This window comes from Urocitellus parryii, chromosome 13, assembly GCF_045843805.1.
Source record: "Urocitellus parryii isolate mUroPar1 chromosome 13, mUroPar1.hap1, whole genome shotgun sequence".
Classification (NCBI taxonomy): Eukaryota; Metazoa; Chordata; class Mammalia; order Rodentia; family Sciuridae; genus Urocitellus; species Urocitellus parryii.
In genome coordinates, this window is record NC_135543.1 from 56778849 (window position 1) to 56799714 (window position 20866).

The 20866-nt window shown below is 40.2% G+C and overlaps 1 protein-coding gene across 7 annotated transcripts in view; it reads left to right on the forward strand.

Annotated features, from left to right (window-relative positions):
- The window catches only part of Ptprm (protein tyrosine phosphatase receptor type M), a 788264-nt gene extending 768805 nt beyond the window's left edge, over positions 1-19459 (forward strand). For all 7 annotated transcript variants that reach the window (XM_077792334.1, XM_026408885.2, XM_026408886.2 and 4 more), the window contains 2 exons: positions 843-978; positions 18728-19459. In XM_077792334.1, coding sequence (XP_077648460.1) covers positions 843-978; positions 18728-18781 — 190 coding nt within the window. In that variant the 3' untranslated portion in view covers positions 18782-19459. The remainder of the gene's footprint in view (positions 1-842; positions 979-18727) is intronic.
- The last annotated feature ends 1407 nt before the right edge of the window (positions 19460-20866 follow it).

Below are 20866 nucleotides of genomic sequence, written 5' to 3' on the forward strand. Positions count from 1 at the left end.
TGTGATGACTTCTCAAAGTGTGGCTGAGACCCATGAGTACTTCCCCCATCTACATTCTCTGTTTCACATTTTATATTCTGAAAAATAACTGATCTAACAAAATCCAGGTCAAGAAATGCAGGGAAAGACAGGAACACAATGAAGGGAGGCTAAGTGGACATGACAACTAAATGTAATATGGGATCCTGGACCAGAAAAAGGACATCAGTGGAGAAACCAGTGAAATTTGAGGCCCATACTTTTAATAGTATTGTAGCAGGAAAAAAAAAAAGTATTGTAGCAGTGTTACTGTCCTGGTTTTGATGACATACTGTGGTTATATAAGATGTTCATGCCAGGGAAGTTGGATATACAAGGGAATTCTTTATGCTATTTTTGCAGTGATTCTGCACATCTAAAATTAGTTCAAAATAAAAAGTTTTATTTAAAAAGAGCCTTCATGTTTTATAGATAAATGATGGGCATTTTTAAAAGCCAGATGTGTCTCTGAACCTTTTCCACACTTATTATCAATTTTCTTGGCAGACATCAGATGAGATGTGTAATCATTGAAAAATTGTCCAGTGGGCCCTTTCTATAAAAATCAATAAGGTGCCAAAGCAGATAACATAATGGAGGCCGAGTTCAATTATGTGCTCTGCCTCCATGAACTATGGGTCAAACACTTGGCTAGCTTGTCCCCTTTGGTAGAGAACTTGTCTTAGCTAAGGAAGAGTGCTCAGAGACCTCCAGAGCCTTCATCATGACTGGCATGGTAGAGTGTAGAAAACATGTCTCCACAGATTGTGTGTAAGATGCAACAGATGGGTAAATGTCCAATCATCTGATTTCTTCTATGACAGGAATGGGGGAGGCCGCAGTGGCACATTCTGTGCCATCAGCATTGTCTGTGAGATGCTCAGGCACCAGAGGACCGTGGACGTCTTCCATGCTGTCAAGACGCTGAGGAACAACAAACCCAACATGGTGGACCTTCTGGTAGGACATGCCCTCCACCCTGCCCAGTGGGGCATCCCACCTTAGCATAGGACTCCAAGACCCACCGTCCCAGCTCCCAAATTTTCAATGACACTGATTCAGAGAGGAAAAGACTCATTTTCAAAAGCATAACATATCACTTTGCTTATAGGAATTTTCTCTCTTTTTCCTCCCTTTTTCTTCTCTCTTTTTTTTCAAGGAAACTGTCTCAACTCGTTTGAAATGTGGAAATAGTTGAAACTCACAAGTGAACATCCTTATTAATTTCCCTTCCTGGCAATGCCTTCCACGCGGCTAAGCACTTAATCTTCATGGAGAAGAAATAATCATAGCACATGAAATGCCAGATTTTCAAATTATATATTTTATAAATAGCTTAATCGCCTAATATTTATCAAAGCTGTGAATTTTAGTTTGACATCCAGAATATTGCATTTAATTATGGTGGCCATATCTGAGAAAAGGATTAAAGGAGTTGAGAAACAAAGGATGAGGTGCAATTATTTTCTTAGAGTATTTCATGAAATTTCTTTTATATGGAGCTGTTGAAATGCCAACCATGGTGAGTCAAGAATAAGAGAACAGCTTAAAAGAGGAAGCTTTTCCATTAGGTTATTGTGCTGCTCTGTAAGTGGAGAAAGGATTTCAAGGGCGATTCTAATCCAGAGTTAAGAAAGTGGCCTGGGGCAAGGGAGGGGGAGGAAGAGATGATCAATGCTGACAAATTCAGAAGGCCAGTGTTCCTGGTTCCACAACATTGTCTTGGAAGGCTTGAGGTTAAAAAAAAAAAAAAAAAAAAAAAAAGACCCCAGATACAGTGGTGCACACCCATAATCCCAGCAGCTCCAGAGGCTGAGGCAGGAAGATCACAGGTTCAAAGCCAGCCTCAGCCATTTAATGAGGCCCTACACAACTTAGTAAGACTTTATTAAAATTAAAAAATAAAAAGGGCTGGGGATATGGCTCAGTGGCTAAGCACCACTGGGTTCAATCCATGCTACCAAAATATATATTAATAAACAAACAAATAAACGGACTACAGAGAAATTCAAGATTCAAGTTGAAGATGATTAATTAGTCCCCATCTGCAACTTGAAAAGTCCCTATAGCAGTGCCCAGCATGGATCCCAGTGACCAAGACAATTCCTAAAACATAAGTTTTCTCCTAGGCCTCTACTCAGTACACAGCCCTCTTCAGGGGCATCAGCTGTCCTCAGATATGTGCCCTGTGCTTGATAGTTATTCTATTTCCAAGCCAGGGAATTTGGTAGAAGAACATGTTTGGCCATTTGCATATTCTCAAAACCATCAGCAGTTATCAAATGCAGCTTCTGTGGTAAAAAGATTTGTTCCTCAAACTGCTGCCCGCTCTTCTCTGCCCTGTCAGAAGCGCCTATGAAAACCCAGATTCTAGTTTCAGCTCTGCTACTAATTCAAGTTCAGTGACCTCAGATATATTATCTTTTCAAATTTAGTTGTTCTTGCACAATTCACTTCTTTAAACTTTAAAATTAAAAATTTTTAATTTAAATTTATAAACTAGGGATAGTAGTAGCACATTGAGGTGATCCAATGTGCAGATGTATTTGAAAGTGTTGTGGAAATTGCAAAGAGGACAGAGGTGGTTATTGATAGTGTAAGTGTCTGCTGGATGTGATGCCCTATCAGCCTGTGGGAGATGGTTATGCATAAATGGAGGAAGAAGAAGATGCCTCCAGTGAGCATTTATGTGATGCTTAAAAATATCTGCTGGGCACAGCTCTCAGCACCCTTCACATAGTAATAGATTTTGTGTGGGTGGCCAAAAGGCCAACTCTTGTGTTCTATGAGTGGATTTCACTAGAACCCGCTAAGAACTCTCCCTCCCTGAGATCCCACATGAGTGATGAAGGTGTCGACCACCATGGATTTCCCACTCTGCTGGGATGATGACAGTTGAGAGAAGAGAGTCCTGTGATCAGTGGTGTCCTAAACTGGAGTAAATAAGAAGGGTAGCAGAGAATGGGATTAAAATGCTCTGACTGACCTCATTATGTCCTTAACCTCACCATCTCAAGGATAGATGTTCAGCTTCTAGATTTTGATTGGTGCATGGGAAAACTGACCTTGATAAAAATGTTATCTGTCTCTCACTGCAGCCTCAATTAAGCAGATGATTAGAAGAGACCCTTCTAGGCCTTCCCTCTAATGGCTCTGGCTGCAGCTTTCATCACTCAGGAATTTTTATGGTCAGAAATGATTGGGCTTTGTTCAAAGCAGTGGCACAGACTATTGGACTGGGGCAATTCTTCATGGAATGAATGGAAATTTTATGTGGTTGGACCAGAAGAGAACTTGTGGTCACAGGCCATTTTTCTATAACTTAGAAGAGTTTATGTAGTATGGGTAATTCTATTTCTTTTTCAAGATAAAAGAGTAATTTATTTTTCAAACACTATGTTTTTATTTTTCATTGACATATAGTAATTGTATGTACATGGAATACAGTGTGACATTTCAATACATGTATAAAACATCCAGTGATCAGATCAGGGTAATTGGCATATCTGTCACCTCAGACATGCATAATTTCCTTGTATTGGGGACACTCTAGATCCTCTTTTATGGGCTATTTTGAAATGTTTAGTTAACCATTGTTAATCATCATTACCCCAATTGAGCTGTAAAACATTGGGAGTTCATCCTCCTATTCAACCCTATAAAGTTATGGGTAGTTTTAATGGAAAAAATGGGATCCCTGGAATTCCAAACCTTACAAGGTCAGTACCAGTTTTAGGACAATGTCACTGGCTGAGAAATGTAGGAAAGTTGTCCAATTTCCTGAGAAAACTGTCTTCTAAACCTGTCACAGTGACTGTTAGCAGGATAACAGATAATATCTGGTGATCAGAGGAAAATGTCACAGTGCTCTTTTTAGTGTGTTTGAAGCTTCCAGAATTGAGTAGGAGCTCTTGTCATTTGTTTGCTTGTGTCTATTTGAGAGTAGGATTCTGTTTAGTTTGATATCCATGCGTGAGTATGTTGACTGAAGGAATTAACTAATTTAGGTCAGCGTGATAAAATCTGGTATGATTTCACTGGGCATAAGAGGCCATCTGAGACCTTAATGCCAACTGTTGGACAGCAACTGGAAGGAGCAGTATACTGTGTCTTGTGAGCAGCATCTTCAGAAAATGACTGGTGTGTTCCAGAGAGCCCTAAGGCACACTTCTGAGCTGGCCAGCCAGGGAGGCAGGGCAGGATTGAGTCAGGAACCCAGCCTGGGCCCTGCTGGGCCTCCTCCTTCAGCACATAGAGAGGCTGAACCCCACTATATCCCTTTGCATTCAAAACATGACAAAGGGGGGATGCAGCCTCCCTGCTGGGTGGGAAGAGTGGGAAGAGGTCTGCAGGTCTCCCCATCTCCCTTTGCAGCTCTGAAGTTTCTAAATTGCTCTTGACTTTGAAAATTCATTCATTAGTTTTGAAGCCTGGCACTCCTGAGGGAGATCCAGAAGGCCCTAAAGGTTGATTCCTTCTAATTTTTAGTTTTGGGGAGCTCCAGAGAAAAGTCAGTAGATTGCCAGGAGGCAAAATAATTTAGAACTCTGTTTTTTATTTTATTTTTTTAAATCCAGACAGGGCAGCTGCATTTGTTTCTGACCCCTTTTTCAGCCCAGCTTCTACACTGTCCATCTCTTCAACCAGTCCCCATCAAAGTACTGAGTCCCTAGAGGGTAGGCAAGGACAGCATGGCCTAGTTCAGTTCAGATGGAATCCCTGCCTGCACTGCTTTGAGGCTCTCACAGCTGCAGGAAAACGGCTGCTGCCCTGACAGTTCCCTTCTCACTTTGTCTTCCTCCCTTGGCTTTTGTGGTTTCTAGGGCTCTTTCTCAAGAGACACACAGCTTCTGGGGAACAGATCTTGCCTAAAGAAGCATGTGTCCCCTAGGGTAGGTGGAAGACTTTGGAAGACTCCCCTCTGCCACCTTAGTGCCTGGCCCAGAAATGAACAAGTGGCCTGTGTTCACTGCTCTCCCAAATGCCCTTTGCAGGTTCAACAAAGCTGCTTCTTCAGGCAAATACACAGCATATATAATCACCTGATTTTGAACTGTGGGTCAGCTGTGGCCTCCTGGTTGTTAAAGTCTGAAGAAGATTGGACCAAACCCCCAGGATAGAAGTCTCAGATCCTCTTTAGTGTTTTCACCCATGGCCTGAGGGCTCAGTCTCAAGGTCATCATTGACTCCTAAAACTACTCTATTAAAACCCATATCTGAGAGTCATGCCTTCCTCTGCATCCATCAGATAAAAGGGTCACCACCCACTCAGAACACTTGTTAATATAGGATGCAGTCTGCAAACTAGGGCACACTTGAAATAGGTCATCATCATCATCACATTGCAGGGTGATTTTCTCAACCTTCAACCATATCTACCCTCCGCCTTTTCCATGCAGCTCCCTTCTGCTCCTCAATTTCTTGTCCAGACTTCCCCCCTTACCACGCCTACCCTTTGTCTTCCTGGGTCTTCCTTCTCCAGAGCAGAACACATATATGCTAAGTAAACATACCCTTGGGTAACTTTGCTTCTCTCAAAGCCCATTTATACTGGTATTTTCTCAAATAAAGACCATTTCCCATCAAAGACAATCTGGTCTGTCTGCTAAGAGAGTAAAATCATACCTGCTGTCACTGGGCATAATCAACCAGTGCCTTATCTCAGCTCTATTCCATTTCACTTTGTTTCTCAGCTTCTGTTCTGTGTTCATTATCTTGCTGATTGGCAGTGGATGCAAAAGAAATAGAAGACATGGTCCAGATCCAAAACACAAGACCTTCTTGAACTTCAGTTTTTCTCATCTGTAAAATAGGGATAAGAGCAGTGTATGACTCCATGGATATTAAACGTTCAGAATAGGAAAATCCATAGAGACCAAGTAAGATAGTACTAGCCAGGGACTGGAGGACAGAGGAATGAAGCAATTGCTGATAGGCATGGTGTTTCTTTGGGGTTCTGGAAATGCTCTAAATTTAGATTTTGTGCATCTCTATAAATATACTGAAAACCATTGATTTGTGTCAAAATACAAAATTACAATAAATGTATAGATTAATTGGCTCTTATAGGAGCTGGGGTTGTGGCTCAGTAGTAGAGCACTTGCCTAGCATGTGTGAGGCACTGGGTTCATTTCTCAGCACTGCATATAAATTAATAATATAAAGGTCCATTGTCACCTAAAAAATATTAAAATAAAAACAATGGATGTTCTGATGAGTTCAGCTAAGAGACTGGCTTTATAGGTAGAAAAGGGCAGGAAACACAGAAATGAGAAAAGAGCCATTGATCAGTTCAAAGTTACTTTCCTCACATGGTTGAAGCAGAGAGGACTTCTTTATCACATCAGTGCTAATAAACCAGGTCCTGTATGATTGGTTGCTGTAAATCTTCTGGATTTTTAAACTTTGTTTCTGAATTTTTAAACTGGCTTTTTTCAAAATTCAGTTTAATTATATAGTACTTAACTCCACTCTGGTTTGGTCTGATCTGTTGGGTCTAGTGCAGCAACATAGTCCAAAACAATAGCATCCCATGAATTTTATTTAAAATAAGTAGCTTTTTGAAGGGTCATCTTAAGGTATATGAATTATATCTCAATAAAGCCAAATTTTAAAAAGTAACATTTAGAAAACAAAGAATACCGATCCTAGATATTTACAGGGCGTTTCTGTTTATAAAACATGGTCCCTTGTTCTCTTGTTGTCCTCAGACATCTTCACATAGGAAATGAGGAAGTATTTGCTCTTGAGCCCCCATCCTCTGCTCATAAGTAAACTGGTATAGAATTCTACAACTAGTGCAAGTCAAATTCATATCTGAACCCTGATTCCCAGCTCCAGGCCCACTGATTTTAGACTCTGCCACAAGGATTACCCTTGTAGAACTGTCTTCTCTGCTTAGAAGGAAAACTTACATGTGGCTCATAGTATTCATCATGGATAGAAAAATCAGTAACATACACAAAACCATTAGATGAAAATCCCAAGTAGACTATAGCCAGATATATCACAAAATGTATGGAAGTCTTAAGGGAAGGGACCCATATGAAAGTGATGGTCATGAATCCTTGGTGGGTTGGCTTATTGTTGGTGGCCTGGCAAGAGCACTGAGTTGCCAAGAGAAATCAATAAGGGTCATAAACCAGCATGTCCTCTCAGGCCGGGAGACAGAAGGAACAGATTAAGGTACAGGACCTGTGGAGCAGCACAGAACCCAATCCAAGTGTGTGTAAGCTTCATCTCAGACAAGGTGGACTGAGAAAGCCCTGTCCCACCACCATGTCCTTTGTAAGGTGGAGAGAACAGTGTCTGTCTCAAACCTGGCTACACATTGATGTGACCTGGGAACTTTAAAAAATTCTGGGGCCTGGCTTTAGCAGGGGAACATTTTGTTTCATTTTGCTTTTTTAGCTTTATTTCTAATTGACAATTAAAGTACATATTCATGAGATAAGCAGTGATATTTTAATACATGTGTACATTGTGGAACGATCAGAGTAATTAGGTTCAAATGTGCAGCCAAGGTTAGGAATTTAGTAATCTAGAACTGCCTCAGCCCAGGTTGCACATGGAGGATCCTCCAGGGAGCTTTCAAAACTACTGCTGCCCAGGCCATGCTAGACCAGTCCAGCAGAAGCCCTATGAGGTGAGGCTGAAGGACTCAGTGTGCATCCCATCCCACTACCAGCACCAGCAGAGCACCTGGCTCCCAGGAGATGTCCAGTAAGTATTTACTGGATGCCTAGATATTTCTTCTGTGCAGCCAGACCCCAGTCTGGCTTGAGCTGCCCGCTGTTGCTGTGACTATAATTTAGATGAACAGGGAATTGGGCATAGATTTCACAGGAGGTTTTGGCAAAGAAATTTTTTTAAAGATGCAGATGAAAGTCAGGACCTGTTCCATCTTCATTGTCACAGTTGTGCAGCCATCTGTAGAGTGGCCATGAGAATTTATTGGCCTCCCTGGCACGGAGTGACTGGTCACCTGTGACCTGCTGGGAACACTGAACCCAATGTTCCCACCCATGGTTATTAACACATGGGGACTGCTTCACCTTTCTGACAGGGCATCAGTCAGGAAGACTTTTGCAGCCTGAAGGACCTGTCAGAACATGATCCCGCAGACATTATGAAACTTGTCTTAGTTTCAAACAGTAGATACAATGGGAAGGAAAGCTTTGCCCCAGGTGAGCTGCGTGGGCTATTCTCTTTGAATCTTCTTAGGCAGATGTCGGGTGTTTGAAGTGCCCAGACTGACTGTGGCTCCAGAGCTCCCAAGATACAGCCTGAGCTTACAAAGGCAGAACTCTGGCCCTTCACAGGAGGCCTGAGCCACCTGCTGGAGCTTTGGCCTTGGGACTCCCCCACTGAGCCAGACGGGACTTCTAAAGAACAACCTCAGCTTTTGGCTCCAGTTCAGGTTTCATGTTCTCCCTCTCCACAGGGACCAGAAGCAGGGTCCAGAGTGAGGTCAAGTGTCAGGGGTTATGGAGATGAATAGTGAGGCACCCTGGTGAGGGTCCTATATAGTGCTGTGAGGGGCACTGGGCTGAGCACTTCTCTTTGCCTGTAGCCAACTAATGTGGCCCAAATTGGGAGAACTCAGGACCAAGGCATAAATGTTCTTTTTCCCCTGAAGCACAGGAATAGCTCATGTGGCTTAATTATACCATTCAAAAGCAAGTGAGCTGACAGAGGAAACTGCAGAAGACAAGCCTGTACCTGGTGATCAAGTGTAATCAGTTTCCAATGTAGGAAGATTTCAGGCATTTACCCAGGTGCTTGGAGGAGGGGACGTAGCAATTTATGGTCTTTCTTCTACTTCCCCTTATTTTTCTGATTCAGAAACCAGTCATCACAAAATCTATGGGGATGGGCAGCTTGCTTAGGGGGGATAGAATGGGAGAGCAGGAATTCATTTTGAAAATTATAGTCATGACTGAGACAGGGCAACTTCTGAGACTTCCAGGCAGCAGTGAAGCCGAAAATCCCTTCTGAGCTTCTACCCTGCGCTGCCCAAAGCCAGCATCCAGTGCACCCCAACTGTATCTGAGTATGCTAAAAAGATGGTTCATAGTAGTCACTGAAATTAACTGCACAAAGTGTGAACATCACTTATACAGCAAGGGATGAAATTTCTTAGATTTCTAGGAAAAATACTTTGTCCCTGTGAGTCACAAAAACAGGAGAAATGATTGAACCAATTCGTGGTCAGTTTTTCAGCCTGATTATCTGACAACATGGCCTTTTAGTATTTTGAAATTCAATTTAATTCTTATAAATATTCTGAAAATGAAAGTATCCAATCCTGAAATAATAAATACTGGAATGTGAATCAGAAATATCACTTTTCCTAGGACAAGTAATAGTTTTTCCAGTTTGAGTTTTTTCAAAAAGAAAATTTCTGTCTGTGGACATGCCCTTTTCTATGGAGAGAGAAAGCTTGTTAAAAGAGATGATAGGATGGTCATTAGATACTTGTTATTTACAAGATAAGAGAAAGTACTTTAATCTAGCTCATGTCATTAGACTTGATGTAAAAGCAAACCAAGTTCTAAATTCATAGAATTCTAGGTTGACAAAACTAGAAAGTGATCTTAGATTGCCCCATTTTTTTTTTTTAAACAGAAGGGAACTATATGGGCAGTGTCTCAGGGCTAGTCAACAGGACACTAAGATCCCAGTCAATGCGAAGCACTCAGACCCCTGACTCCTCAAAAAGCAAATGCAATTGAGAATACTGGATCTGTGTTTCTCATTCACCTGCACCCTTGATTGACAGAAGAGGTAGGATTCACAGCATGGAAAAAATAGTATTGTTCTGCTGGTGATTCTTTATATAAAAGCTTTATTGAGATATAATTCACACACTATAAAACTTCCACTGTTAAAGTTCAGTGGTTTTCAGTATATTCACAAATATGCAATTTATAATATTTTCATCACCACCAAAAGAAACTCCACACATTAGCAGTCACACCCACTTCAGTCCCTGGCAACCATCAAGCTACTTTCAGTCCTAATACATTTTCCTATTTTAGACATTTTATGTAAATGGAATCATACAATATATCATCCTTTGTGTCTGATTTTTTTCACTTACCATGATTTCTTTTTTTTTTCTTCTGAATTCTTTTTTTTTTTCCGAGTCTTCATACATGTACTTTGGATAATGATATCCATCACATTCCACCATCCATGCTAATCCCCTGCTCCCTCCCTTTCCTCCCCCTGCCCCCCCACCACCCTCTGTCCTATCTAGAATTCATCTAATCCTCTCATGCCCCCCACTCCCTACCCCACTATGAGTCAGCTTCCTTATATCAGAGAAAACTTTAGGCATTTGTTTTTTGGGGGATTGGCTAACTTCACTTAGCAATATTTTCTCTAGCACCATATATTTACCTGCAAATGCCATGATTTTATTCTCTTTTAATGCTGAGTAATATTCCATTGTGTATATATGCCACATTTTTTTATCCATTCACCCACTGAAGGGCATCTAGGTTGGCTGCACATTTTAGCTATTGTGAATTGTGCTGCTATAAACATTGATGTGGCTGTGTCCTTGTAGTATGTTGTTTTTAAGTCTGAGGAGAGGGATAGCTGGGTCAAATGGTGGATCCATTCCCAGATTTCCAAGGAATCTCCATACTGCTTTCCATATTGGCTGCACCAATTTGCAGTCCCACCAGCAATGTCTGAGTGTGCATTTTTCCCCCTCATCCTCGCCAACACTTATTTTTGTTTGTCTTCATAATAGCTACCATTCTTACTGGAGTGAGATGATATATTAGAGTAGTTTTGATTTGCATTTCTCTGATTGTTAGAGATGATGAGCATTTTTTCATAAATTTGTTGATTGATTGTATATCATCTTCTGAGTAGTGCCTGTTCAAGTTCTTGGCCTTTTTGTTGATTTATTTGTTTTTTCAGTGCTTAGCTTTTTGAGTTCTTTATATACTCTAGAGATTAGTGCTCTGTTTGATGCGTGAGGAGTATGTTGTAGCAGGTATTATTATCGCAAATAAACATCGATTGTGTGGTTAAACTACCTTTTATCTACTGTCTATTGATGAGCACTTGTGTCATGTAGCCTTTTCAGTTATTATGAATAACATACTATTATCTGTTTACAAGTTTTTGTGCACACACGAGTCTTCAGTTCTCTTGGTGTGTTGTTTGTAGTGGAATGGCTGAACCAAGTGGTAAGTCTGTGTTTAACCTTCCAGGAACTGCCAGTCTTTTCGCTAAAGTAGCTGCATCATTTCACCTCACTAACACTTGTCATGTCACTGTTGTTTTGTCTTCGCTTTCTAGTGAGTGTTACTGTTAATGACTTTTGATCTTGTGGCACCTTCAATATATTGAAATGATCTGTTTTGTCTTCACCTCTAGTTTGTAAGCTCCCAGAAAACTGAGATGGTATCTTAGAATGCCCACTTTCAACCCTTAAATGTCTGAGTTGAACCCATTCTTGCTACATCCATGGTTTGCTATCATTTCAATATGCAGCCAGCATTTCCCCCTCAACTACATGTCAAGTTCTGTGCCAGAGACTGGTATATTACACAGAGGTAAACTGTGGCCCTTGTCTTAAAATTAATAGATTGGACTATTTGAGTATTTAGAGAACAAAATGAGGGTGACAAAAAAGAAATTTCAGTGACAAATTTAGGAGGCATGTAAATTGTGGAAATTGTAGTTAATTAGGCAGAACCCAAAATCAAAAGTATAGTTCCTTGGTTGTGGCTATTATGGTGGGTAAGAAACAGTAGTGCTGAATCTCACAGGTTGTAAAAGCTTGTCCCTTACAGAAGGAAGAAAAGAACCTTGCAGTTGCTAAGCACTTGACCCAGGACTGGCAGATCCATCAAGGCATCTGAAAGCCTCATGTCCCTTTGCTTGGTTCACATGCCACACCAGGCTTGGTTCCCTCAGTACAGTGCACACACACACACACACACACACACAGTTCAGAAGGCTCTCCTCTGCCATACTGACCACACCTAGGCCAGGAACTCTTTTAGGACTTACTCAGGTAAGCTATATAATCCAGGAAAGCTGTGCTCAAGATAAATGAATTCAGTGATCCAAGATGGCAGAATAGAGATGGTCTTCACTCACTTCCATCTCCTCCAAGAAGTACCAAAGTAACAAGTACATCGCTGCAAATTGAGATGAATAACTATAGAATAAGTCCAGAAAAGAGCAAGAAAGAAAGTAGAATCATGGAAGACTCAGAAACCTGGAACAATAGCATAGAAAGACAAAAAAAATATCCCTAGCATCTACCACCCTGACTCAGCACCTGGTGTGAGGGCTACCCATTTGTAGGGGGAAGGGTAAAACAGAGAACTCCATAAAACTATTAGCATTGATGCTGGCAATCCTAACTACTGGAAAATTCCATAGTCCTTATAGGCTAGTAGCCCATTAAGTAACCTAAAACCTGTACAGTAGCCCTGCTCTAGCAAGGAATCTCACATCATCTTCCAGTAAACACCCATGGTGCTATTGCTAGAAAACATGGTGAGAACTGAGCTATTATCTGAGTTTGTACCATTATAGGGGTCAGAAGCCCCTTCATATTTCCATCTCTAGGATTCCACAGACATTATGCCGTACAGGCTTAGAGGGTAGCTGCCCAGCAGAGTGACACAACCTAAGCCTGCTGAGTGTCCTGCACTGTAAGGGACAGGCATTACAACACAGAGGAGAATGGAGGGCAACGCCCTGAAGAAGATTAGGGTGCTTGTCCTCTGAGACCAAAGGGTGGACCAAAGGGTTGGCCAGCCACATGTGAATTTCCACCAGTGCATCCTGGAAGCAGGTACCCATGTGGTTCCCACCACCCTCTCCCCTGTGCTGCACTCAGACTCCCATTACTCACAAAGCAGGGAGAGAATGCTGAGTTTCTGCTGCTGCTCATCCCTCTGGCATGCTGAGGGGGCCTTGAGTAACTCTGTGGCTCCAGGTGTTGCCCCACCCCAGGACATTCACTACAGCTGGGGGAGATGGGTGAAAGAAAATCCCTAGCTCTAGCCATCTCTATACATCAGCATGTATAAGACCAAAGAGGGCTAAGGAGAACCTGCCTTCTGCCACAGTCTTGCTTCTGAGCATACATGGCCAATGTTCCCATCAACCCACACACCACACACTGCGGTGAGGACTGGGTGTGAGCACCAGAGGGCTGCTACTGCTTCCACTATTGCCTCTCCCTGTGCAGCCTCTGAACTCTCTACTGACTGGTTAAAGAACAAGTACTTCAGGTCCCTCAACCACTATGAGTGCTGCCAGTGCCAGGGGCCCTTGCTAAGAGCAGAAATGAAACTCACAGTGCCCAAGCAAATCCCCATGGCTTGTTAAGTACCACCATTGCCATTTAGAAATAGCCACACAGTGAGCACCCCACACCCATTGCTGTCAGCACCACACTCTTGTGTGGCCTACAGAGGCAGTGAATCTCTCTGACTCTGCCACAGTATGCACTATGCCCCAAATCATTAATCACAGCCAGAGAAGCTATAGAAAGACTACACGGTGATGACCAGCATTGCATAACAAATGAAAATCCATCTTCAAGAGCACTGACTAAGATAACCATCTCAAAAATGGTATAGATCCCTGATCCACTGGCAAATCTCAATGTAGCAGCATTAGAAATGGGGTGGGGGTGGTAATAATGTTTCTAAAAGATAATACTTTCTAGCAACGGGTCCCAAAGAAATCAAAAAAGGATAAAATGCCTGATAAAGAATTTAAAAGAATGATCAGAAAAACCTGAGTAAGATCCAAGAGAATACACATAAATAGTCAAATGAAATTAGGAAAACAATGGAGAACATGAATGAGAAATTCAGTGAGAGATTTTCAAAAATAATCAAACAAATCTTGCAAATAAAAAGCTCAATAACTCAAAAAAGCAAAAGTCTCAACAATGTACTAGATCAAGTGGAAGGTTGAAGAGAGCATTTCAGAACAATGGGACACCATTAAACAAACAGGAATACCTGAAGGCAAGGAGAATAAAGTTAATGGAATAGAATACCTCTTCAATGAAATAATAGTAGAAAACTTCCTTAATCATGGCAAAAAAAAAATAGACATCCCTATAAAACCCCCAAAGAGACATGACCCAAAAAGTTCTTCACCAGAGCACATTATAAAACCTGCAAGAGAAAATTACCCAGTCTCATTTAAAGGTATCCCCATAGACTAACACATTTCTCAGTAAAAATGGTACAGGCTAGTGGGAAATAAAATGATGTATTCCGAACCCTGAAGCAAAAGCTGCTAACCAAGAATACCATAATCAGCAAAGCTATACTTCAGAAATGAAGAAGAAGTAAGGCTTTCCAAGAGAAGCAAAAGATACATTTATAACAACCAGAATAGGCTTACAAAAGATGCTTAAGAGACTCCTACACCCCAAAGTGAAAGATAGATATCTACCATCATGAAAGTAGGTGAAAGCTGCTACACAAGAGACAACTAGAAAAGAAACAAACACCACTGATACAGTAAACCAACACACAATAAAGATGAACAAGAGAAGAAGGAGAAATTTTAAAACAATGGAACAAAATGAAAGTGACAGGAATAATTTCTCACTTATCAATTACAGCCTTGAATATAATCAGAATATACTCTCCAGTTAAGAAATATAGACTAGCTGAGTGGATTTAAAAAAATCTTCCTTCTAGAAACTCACTTCACCAGTAAAGACACGCATAGACTGAAATTAAAAGGAGGATGCTATTTCAAACAAATAGAAACCTAAAGCAAACCAGAGTGCCTATACTTATTTCTCACAAAATACGCCTTATAGCAAAAACTGTAAGAGGAGACAGAGAAGGTCACTATATAAATTGTCAAGGGATCAATTCAAGAAGAATTAAATCATAAATTTACATAAACAATGTCAGAGCAAAACAAATGCTATTAGACAAAAAAGGAGAGATAGGCTCTAGTATAATAAAAGTGAGGGAGACTTCAACTCTACACTGTTACCAATGGACACATCATCCAGGGGAGAAAAAAACAACAAAGGATCATCAGAGTTAAACTATACTCACAGATAAAATGGATGTTTACAGGACATTCTATCCAACATTTACAAAACACACAAGTGTGTGTGTGTATGTGTATGTTTCTTTTTTTTTTTTTTTAATTTGGTGCGGGTGATTACTAGGTACTTACCCCAGGGACAGTTTACAACTGAGCTATTTCTCCAGCCCACTTTATTTACTCATTTATTCATTCATTCATTTATTTTGAGACAAGTTCTCAATAAGTTGCTAAAGGCCTCAACTGACTTGCTGAGGCTGGCCTTGAACATGTGATCCTCCTGCCTCAGCCTCCCAAGCTGCTAAGATTATAGACACCATGCCTAAGCAAAATACATATTCTTTTCACCAATGCTTGGAACTGTCTCCAGAATAGAACTGTTAGACCACAAAACAATTTAAAAAATTTGAAATCATATCTATTTTATAGCAATGGAATAAAACTAGAAATAAACAACATAATAAATTTTATAAATTATTCAAATGAATTGATTCAACATACTTTTCAGAGAATCTCTGAAGATGTTCAAAGGGAAATTTTTAAATATTTCAAAGACAATGAAAATGGAAACACAACATGCCAAGCTATGGGCTACAGCAAAAGCAGCACTAAGAAGGATATTTCTATCAATAAGTGCCTACCCATAAAAAAGGAAAAAGTTTCAAATAAACAGCATAATAATAAATATCAAGGATATTTAGAATCAACCAATCCAAAAATTTAGTAGAAGAAAATAAATTTAAAAGGTCAGATCAGAAATAAACTAAAAGACTGAAGAAATAATACAAAAGGTCAGAGTTATTCTTTGAAAACAGACCTAGACTCAGTGAGAAAAACAGGCAGAACTGAATAAAATTAGAAATAAAAATGGAGACATTTCAGCAGAAATTACAAAAATATAAAGGATCATTAGGAATTATGATGAAAAATGGACAGATTTCTAGATACAGATTATCTTCAAAAACTGAACCATGAGGATATTAAAAAAAACTGAATAAACAAATAATGATTAGTGGGATTGAAATCAGTAATACAAAGTCTACCAACATCGAAATCCGAGGACAGATTGCTTCACTTCTGAATTTTACCACTTTTGAAGAACTACTACCAATTCACTCAAACTATTCCTAAGCATTGAAAGGTGAAGGAACCCTTCCTAACTCATTCTATGAGGCCAACACTGTCCTGTTTCCAAAACCAGACAAGGACAGAACAAGAAAACTATAGACCAGTATCCTGGATGAACACAGATGAGAATATTCTCAACAAAATACTAGCAAATCAAATTCAATAGCACATAAAAAGAACATTTATCATGACCAAGTCAGTTTCCAGAAATACAAGATGATTCAACACATGCAAATAAATAAATGTAATACATCCCATCAACAGAAAGAAGGATTTCAAATATGTAATTATTCTCAAAAGATGCAGAAAAAGCATTTGATAAAATTCAGCACTGTAGTATGCTGATTTTAAGTCCTTTGGGTATACACCAAGGAGTGGGATAACTAGGTCAAATTGGTGGTTCCATTCCAAGTTTTTTGAGGAATCTCCATACTGCTTTCCAGAGTAGTTGCACCAATTTGCAGTCCCACCAGCAGTGTATGAGTGTACCTTTTCCCCCACATCCTTGCCAATATGTTGTTACTTGTGTTCTTGATAATTGCCATTCTGACAAGAACGAGATGGAATCTCAGTGTAGCTTTAATTTACATTTCTCTAATTGCTAGAAATGTTGAACACTTTTTTCATATATTTCTTCTTCTGTGAACTGCCTGTTCAGTTCAGCCCATTTAACTATTGATTCATTTGTTTTGGGGGGTGTAAAGTTTTTTGAGTTCTTTATATATCCTGGAGATTAATGCTCTGTCTTAGGTGCAGGTTGTATTCTGTAGGCTCTCTCTTCACGTTCTTGGTTGTTTCCTTTGCTGTGAAGAAGCTTTTTAGTTTGATACTATCCTACTTATTGATTCTTGATTTTACTTCTTGTGCTTTAGGAGTCTTGTTTGAGTAAGTCTGTTATTAAGCCAACAAGATGAGAGAGTTGGGCCTACATTTTCCTACTACTAGGTCTAATGCCTAGGTCCTTGATCCACTTTGAGTTGAGTTTTGTGAAAGATAGGGGTTAAATTCAATGTGTTAATTTTTAAAACAAAACAAAATGATACTGTGCTTCCAGAGGATTTCAGACATTCCCCTTGTATATATGAATTCCTCCTTTTCCTATATCTGGATTGCCTGCTTTATTCCAATTAGAATGGCATGTAATTTATCATCCAAACGGGACACTTGACACTGTAAGAAGATGCTAGTAGTAATCATACCAGGACAAGAGGGAGACGACAGGACTATTTGAAGTAAACCAAGGCATTTCCTTCTCCTCCAGGGAATATGCCGCCCACCCCATCCCACTATCCTCCCCAAGGAGGCCTACACTGTGCCCTCAGTGCACCTGTGGTCTGGGTTACCTGCCTCATCCTCACTGCATTGTGGGCTTCCCAAGAGCAGAGGCCAGGTCAAGGGGCATGGTATTGCAGAGGTGGTTAGTAAATTCTCATGAAATTGAGGAAATCCTTCTGACTGATCTCTAAACTGGGCCATGACAGAAGCTTCATTTTGAGGTTTGCAAGAGCCAGTGGTTTGCAGTGGGGAGATTCACTGTGGTGTACTCATATATGCCCATCCACAAGAACTTAATTGAAAAATAAATACAAATAACTATGGGTAAATGGCAGAAAGATCAAGGGAACAGGTGGTAGGGAAAGGGAAGGGGAAGGAGAGGAACTAGAATCCTAATTAGAATAAGATATATTCCAAACTTGTATCATTATATCAAAATTGATTCAACTGCATGTATAAATCAAAAGAACCAATAAAATAAAATTGAAAAAATGAGCCAGCAGTTGAAGCCTTTCTTCAAGCCTCATGGTTTCCTCTTCTACCTCTTGGTTTTTCCTTTCCAAAGCTCAGGATTGTGATGTGTAGGTAGACATGTGTGAGTGCAAATATGCAATCATCCCTTTGTATTCAGGGGACATTTGTTGTAAGACCTCCTCTGGATATCAAAACGCTCAGATGTTCAAGTCATATGTAAAATCCCGTAGCATCTGCATATAACCAAAGTACACCCTCCCATGTTCTTTCAACCATCTCCGGATTCCTTTCACTACCCCATACAATGTAAATGTTATATAAATAGTTGTTCTATTATCTTGTTTAGGGAATAATGACAAGAAAAAGCTTAAAGGCTCAGTATACAATTATTTTTCAAATATATTTAATCTGAGTTTGGTTGAATCCAAGCATGTGGAACCCATGGACAGGAACAGCTGACTGCATGCATCTTTCCGTAGTCCTGGACTTTCCAGAATTCTGATGAGGATAGATATCAGAATAATATAAGTATATATATATATATATATATATATATATATATATATATACATACACATATATTTATATTTAATAAGGCTTTGCAGGGGAGCAGCTACAAACAGTTAATGTATTTGTGGTTCAGAACCATGGCCCTCTGATTCTAATTCAAATCCTTATCAGTTTGATTTCTTCCAATTTCCTTGATAGAAGCAGGGCTTAGGCGTTACAGAGCTGACATTGTCCCCCTTCTGTTTTCCAGGATCAGTACAAGTTCTGCTACGAGGTGGCCCTGGAATACTTGAATTCTGGCTGATGGCGGAAACAGCTCTGCCGACAAACCCGTTCCTACCACAAAGCCAAGATGTTCATGGTGTTTGTGTAGATGAGATGAAGACTTCTCAATATGCTTATTTTGCTTTGCATAATTGGCTCTTTTTAAGAGCCCAAGAAAGTGTTTATGAAACTGCTTGCACTGCCCAATTCCCAGTAATGCTGCTGCCTGACAGAAACACACAGCCTACAGTCTTCAGATACTGTACACCTCGTCACCGGCTTGTTAGAGCAGCGTAGACATCCGGTCGATTGAAGAGCACAATTATATTCTTATGAAGGAATTTGTACCTTTGGGGTATATTTTTTGTGGCCCGTGATCCTCTGTCATTGTATGTTTTTGTTCTGTGGAGAATGCTCCCTGGCATTATGATAATATATTATTTTAGTTAATATTTGTATTTTAACATGTCACATAATACAAGCTTATGTAGCTTTCCAGGACTAACAGATCAATGTGTAATGAACAAAGAGATGTTCTATGAGTTGTTGTTTCTATCAGATTTGTATCGTTTCCAAGGGAAAAGCTTGGGGAGGACTCACTTCAAAAATGCAACATGATCAGATTCACAGATCCAAAGCTTTTCCATTTGTTTATATTGTAAATATTTTTGATTTCATCAAATTATTTATTCATTAAAAGAAATTTTTGTGAAGCACAGTGGGTGACATTTTTATTAAGCCCTGGAAATGACTTACTGTATGATGTTACCATATGTGAATTCTCAACTCAATAAATGATGACCCGTAACCAGGCGTGGTGTATTCCTGGTGTCCCAGTGCACGGGCAGTGAAGGCCACACCCGTCACACAGGACCACTAGGGGAGTAATTGCACCTGGGACCTTGTCTTAGTCACTTTGTGCTTCTATAACAAAATACCACAGACCGGGTGATGCATAAAGTAACTTATTTCTCAAATTGACAAGACTGAGGGGTAGCATGTGGTGAGGCATCATGCTGCATTATAAAATGGTTGAAGAGCAGGTGAGCATACAAGAAACAGGGCAGGAGCAAGAGAAAGCTAAGGACACTTTCGTAAAAGGCCATACAACAACTCATCTACTCCCTCAATCATGGCCTTAGTCCAATAGAGGTATTTTTTTAAAGTTCTGCCTCCTGACACCATCATAATGGTGATTATAAATGTCAATGTGAATTTTTTAGGGGACATCCAAATTATTGCAGTCCTATTTGACTAGTGCAGGTAGGACTGGGGTTTTAGAGAAGGAACTTTTGTCAATTAAAGCTCTAAGTCCATGATGGTAGCCTACCCAGTGCTCAGGAAACATGCTGTGGGCTCCCTGTGGGGCATGGATTCTGACCTAGCTGGGCAGGCTGAACAAATTGCCAGGGCAGGGACTTTTGGGCTGGGCCGACCACTTTTTTCACTTCACCTCACTCAATGGAGGTTGATATATCCTTTTCACATCTTGTTCAAATCTTAAAATATGCAGAATAATTTTTAAAGGGTTATAAGATCAGATGTTTCAGAAGGAAACATCATGGCCAAGGAGCCTACTCAATGCTACCTGAGGACCTTGACCCCTAAAGCAGAAGGCAAGTATGCTGTGAATGGAAGATTTACATTGGAACTGAATTTCAGGATGTTCAATGGTGTCCAATAGCTAGCTAATGGATACCAACCTTTATTGAACACCAATTCTCTGCCAGGCACTTTCTGATGTGGTAGCAGTTTCTTTCCATAATATAGTCCAGGTATAATTGTGAATCTCACCCAACAGATGGAGAAACTCAGAAAAGATTAAGTCATTTGTCTAAAATCAAAACTAGTGGGCACCGAATGCCTCCAGAGCCCAAAGGAGGTACAGTGACAGCAGTGGCATCATCCCGATATCCAAAGTCCATGTGTGCTTCAACAGATTGGAGACTGTGGGAAACTAGCAAACACTAGTCTCACATTGAAGACAATAATTTCCTCTACACTTAAATCTCTGGAATTTTATCCTCCTTCCACTTTTTTTTTATATTTTAGAAGAAATAGAAGGGAAGAGGCATTCTGTGGCTTTCTCTGATTTCCCATAAGCCTTTTCAGAAAGGTTGAGTTC